We start from the raw sequence: 4819 nt of genomic DNA on the forward strand, positions 1-4819 counted from the left end.
AATCAAGAATCAGGAACTTCTGATACCAAAATATGTCACACATACGAGGAATTTGACTTGGCGGTTGGTGCATAACATCAGACAGTAAGACAATGGACTGTCTTGTTGCAATGGACAACAAGACAGATAAGACAACATAGTGCAAGGGGAATTTAAATTAAAAATAAAAGTTAAAAATAAAAAACAATGCAGCAGCGAACGGTGCAGCGGGGTAAGAGGGGTTGGCTACCATCTTTTTAGCTGCTTCAGAGACCTGGAAGCGAAGTCCTGCAGGGACGGCAGATTGCAGCCGATCACCCTCTCTGCAGAGCGGAGGACACGCTGCAGCCTGCCCTTGTCCTTGGCTGTGGCTGCAGCGTACCAGACGGTGATGGAGGAGCAGAGGATGGACTCCATGATGGCCGTGTAGAAGTGGACCATCATCGTCTTTGGCAGGTTGAATTTCTTCAGCTGCCTCAGGAAGAACAACCTCTGCTGAGCCTTCTTGGTGATGGAGCTGATGTTCAGCTCCCACTTGAGGTCCTGGGTGATGATGGAGCCCAGGAAACGGAAGGAATCCGCATGACACAACTGGCCTTGGAACTATTGAGGAAAATTTGTTTCCAACGCCTACACTTTATTGAAGCTGCTTTTATCTTCTGGTCAAACGGACTCGAGAGAGTAGAAGTCCTTGGACAAGTGAGTTTTGCAGACGCTGGCATCCCTCTACTTGTCCTACAGCGCTCTCTGCTGTGAGAAGGAAGGAATTCTTTTCATCAGAATCCAAAGTGCTAAAAGTACCTTCAGGTTTTAGCAAAGGATGGGTTCATTGTGCATTGTGCTTCTTGCTGTGAGGCGACACCCACAGCTGTGAGTGGTAACCATCACACCACCGTGGCGCCGTAACATTCTTACGTTCACTACTAGACTTACACATACATACGTACTCTGTAAAACTATGCCTGTGCATATATAAAACATTATACATCTATAAGACTTAATGTTGTAAAAACTGCAATAATGTTCTACCTTAGTATTATATGTTTATAATCTTGTGGTGCAAAGATGATGGTCACATCCAAGGTCTACAACCAGCACCTGGGTTTTACCTGTTTTAGTATGTTTATTTTCCAGCTATAAATTCCTGCTCCAAAGATGAAAACCTTTGGGTGGGGTTGGCACATGACTTGTGTGTCAACTCTGTCTCCTCTTAAACACTTGCATATGTATCTAAACTTGTAATATCTTTGTAATCATATGCATTTCAATAGTAAATGTAAGAGTGTCTCATTAGTTAAGTCCTGAACGGCCCCTCAGACGTTAAGATCATGAAGTCCTTTCTACTGAGGTCCAAAGGAATACACAGCTCAACAGAGCTGTGACTGTCTGTCAGTCTGCCTACAGTGCTGACGAGAAACCTGGAGGTCTGTTTTCCTTTTTCTGAGAAGATGAATGAACCACTGATAGCCGGGCTCCATCACCCAGGACCTCAAGTGGGAGCTGAACATCAGCTGTTATGCTGATATGCACCAACCGCCAAGTCAAATTCCCTGTGTGTGACATATTATGGCAATAAATAGTTCCTGATTGCTGATCCTGAACATGTAAGTGTGACAGAGATGCATACAAATAAGCAAGCAGGAAGTGGGCACAGCACAGTCTGCACTGTACATATTCTACATACTACTAAGCAGCCAACTCTACCTTTTATATCAGACTATTTCATCGTTGAATTCAACCTGATGGAAGAGCCACGCGCCTCCGCGTCCATAGGGGGCAGCACCGCGGCGGGGAGGAGGCGGCTCATGTGGCTCACCGAAGCCGCTGGAAGCAGCAGAGTGAGCGGTCAGCGTTCCTCTCACAGGGACGGGAGCCCGGCGGGGCTTTGGGGCTCTGTAGTTCTTTGGGACGATGGCGGGCGGCTGTGGGGATGAAGATCTGTTCGACAACATCCTTTTGGCGGATGAAAGGCGAGTTTCCTGGAACGCGAGTGACGTCGTGTTTACGGGGAGCACGTGCCCGGCGGCGCCCGCGCCATCCGCGAATAAATGATTCGGGTTACCGTTTGATCCGTTTGTTTGTTTGTTTACTGTTTGTTTGACGCACACACACACACACACACACACACACACACACACACACACACACACGCTGCCTTAAGCCTTTGAATACTGAAGGTTGACCTACGAAATCAAACCATCACATGACCACATGTAGAAGCGACTGTCAATGATAAAAGAAGCTTTTAGAGATTTCATGTGATCGTCACTGAACTGTGTGTGTACATGTTTATTCATACGTGTGTGTTTGTTCATGCGTGACGTGCTTGTGTTGCAGGTTCCGAGGGGAGGGGTACCAGGAGGGCTTCCACAGAGGCCGCCGGCGAGGCCTGCAGGAGGGCCGCAGACACGGGGCCTCCCATGGGGCCAAGCTGTCCACTGAGGTCAGTAGGCACGGGGCGCGCACACACACACACACACACACACACACACACCCTGTGGGGAGAAGCACTCAGGGTTGTTTACAGTCTCTCGCCCTCCAACAGATTTCCTTTTATTACGGCTTCGCCGTCACATGGAGATGTCTCCTCCGTCATCACGTGGATGTCAGATCCAGGTCTGTCGTCTCCTGCCTCCATTTGAATAAGTAAACCCTGAAGGTGTCCAGCTTCTTGCATGTTATTGTGTTGTGCTACTTCGTGCTTCTGTGTAAATGTGTAACAATCATCACTCTGTGAAAAGGATTCATTTGTAGGAAACCCTCCTGGTCTCTATTGTGCGCAGCTACAAGTTAAATAGAGAAAGTCACACACCGATTCAAGGCGTTAATATGAAAGGAGTACGTATAACATGTTAAAGTACAGGACGTTAGTAAACGTATGCAAAGTGAGCAGAGGCGTGTTTGCGTGTAAGAACCTTTTGACAGATTGTGTCATATCATCAGTCCTCCAACGAGGCTTCTGTCCTGAGCGTCCCCTCGGTGAGGCCCCCGTGTGACCCTTTCCTGTCCCCACGTGTGCCGTCAGGAAGCGCATGAAGGCGCTGGAGGCTCTGCTGGCTCTGATCCACAACTCCCCTCATGATGATCCTCAGTCTGCGCTGCTCCAAGAGCACACGGAGAAGCTTCGTGCCAAGTTCAGACAGGTAGTCCGTTTGCGTCCCTAATCTCTGCAGGATCACACGTCCATTCTATTCTGCGGCCTATTTTTATTTTAGATTGAATATTTGCTTTTAATGGTTGGTCTGCAGAATGTCCCTGTAATGACCTTCTGAGTGATGGAAGGGAATGCATGTACTGTCTGCTGCTCAGGCCTAATCTGGGTCCTGGCCTGCAATGGTGTGGACGCCGTCTGATCACCATACCGCTGTCCTCCAGGCACAGCAGCTAACCGCTATGTGCTAATGTCCATGTCCATGTAATGTCTATGTGCTAATGTCCAGGTGTGCTCCATGCTGAGTGTCCCCACCGACTTCAGCGATTACACCAGAACTCCTGCTGGCACTTCTTTCTGAAGGCCTCGTGACGAGGAGGCGCTGATCCGAACACCTACTTCCTGCCTCAGAGAGGGAGGCGGGGCTCCGGTCAGACGGCGGCCCTGAGGTGGCCCCCCCCCCAGTGACTGATTGGTCTGCAGTGGTTTGTGAGAGCGGTGACTCTGAAGGTGTGATGCTCCACGGCCCATGTTGAACGGGACGACCTGAGGAGACGGCTGCAGTCACTCTGTCTGGTCCTCGGCCCAGAAGCACCTCTCACACACTGGGGGGCATTGAGTGTCTCCTGGTAGACAAGTGGATTTATTGCAGTGTAATCTAGGCACAGCAGCAAACATGCCAAAATAAAATCTTGCAAGAAGCGTTGCTCCCTGTGGTCTGTGTGTGTGTGTGTGTGTGTGTGTGTGTGTTTCACTGCCCGTCTGTACCCCCACTGAAAACCTGCTCGACGAAGGCTTCCATGTTCCGTGTTTGCAACTCGTGCTTTTTAGATCAGAAACTATTCACGAACGTCATCACAGCGCGAGGAGAAGCTACAGGAGACGCCGACCACTAGAGGGCGTCAGTGATTCCAGCATGTTCATGAGAAGTGCAGCCCAGACACACACTCACACACGTGCTTTGTTGCAGTTGTATGTTGTTGCATAGAAATGTCTGATGCTTATTGGTTGTGTGTTTGCGCACACAGATAAATGTTGACTGTTCCGTTCTGGAAACGTGAAAACATTCTGAGCTTAAATTTGACCACAATCCAAAGATGGTGCAGGGAGTTTACACAGCCTCCACCCTCGACAGTCAGGCTCCACCTGAATGGTCAGCATTAATCAAAGAAGCACAGCTGCAGTGGGTGGAGGCGAAGGTGGGCCTGTGGATGGTAAGGGGACACTGTGGGTAACACCCGTTTACCCACATCCATCTCTTTTCCTCCACATGTGTTGGTTCACTACTGGGAGCCGTGAGGGATTAAACCGGCCCAGCGGGGGATGAGACGCCTGCTTGGAGGTGGACGCTGCTCTGAGACAGACCAACCCTCAGTCTGTCTTCTGTGGACAGATGGTTAGAAGTTTGCCTGAAGCGCAGGTTTGTGGTAGAAACCTTCCACGCTGTCTCAGCGTTGGTGGCGTATTACGGGATGTGTTGCTCATTGGCTGCCCGCGCAGCGACATGGACTCACTGCAGATCCGCTGGGACACAAAGCTGAGAATAAGGACGTCAAAGCGGAACCACAGCAAAGTAAATACGTCAACCAGAACACAACAGAGATGACACACAGTGTTGATGAGTGAGTGTACGTCGTGAACAGTAACACACTTTATACGAGTACACGTGGAGACACTGCGACGTGTTCG

General features: G+C 49.7%; 1 protein-coding gene across 2 annotated transcripts; it reads left to right on the forward strand.

The window, feature by feature from the left end:
- Window positions 1-1718: 1718 nt before the first annotated feature.
- On the forward strand, window positions 1719-3831 carry lto1 (LTO1 maturation factor of ABCE1). Of its 2 annotated transcripts, XR_013451558.1 has the most exons (6): window positions 1724-1949; window positions 2317-2422; window positions 2525-2595; window positions 3005-3122; window positions 3228-3315; window positions 3420-3594. XR_013451558.1 is itself a non-coding variant. In XM_040168272.2 (5 exons), the coding sequence occupies exons 1-5, from the start codon at window positions 1891-1893 to the stop codon at window positions 3489-3491; spliced, it is 426 nt and encodes a 141-aa protein (XP_040024206.1). In that variant the 5' UTR covers window positions 1719-1890; the 3' UTR covers window positions 3492-3831. The 2 variants fall into 2 exon arrangements, 1 of the variants encoding a protein (XP_040024206.1); XM_040168272.2 differs by lacking the exon at window positions 3228-3315 and having other exon boundaries at window positions 1719-1949; window positions 3420-3831.
- The last annotated feature ends 988 nt before the right edge of the window (window positions 3832-4819 follow it).

Source organism: Gasterosteus aculeatus, chromosome 12 (genome assembly GCF_964276395.1).
Source record: "Gasterosteus aculeatus chromosome 12, fGasAcu3.hap1.1, whole genome shotgun sequence".
NCBI classification, from domain to species: domain Eukaryota; kingdom Metazoa; phylum Chordata; class Actinopteri; order Perciformes; family Gasterosteidae; genus Gasterosteus; species Gasterosteus aculeatus.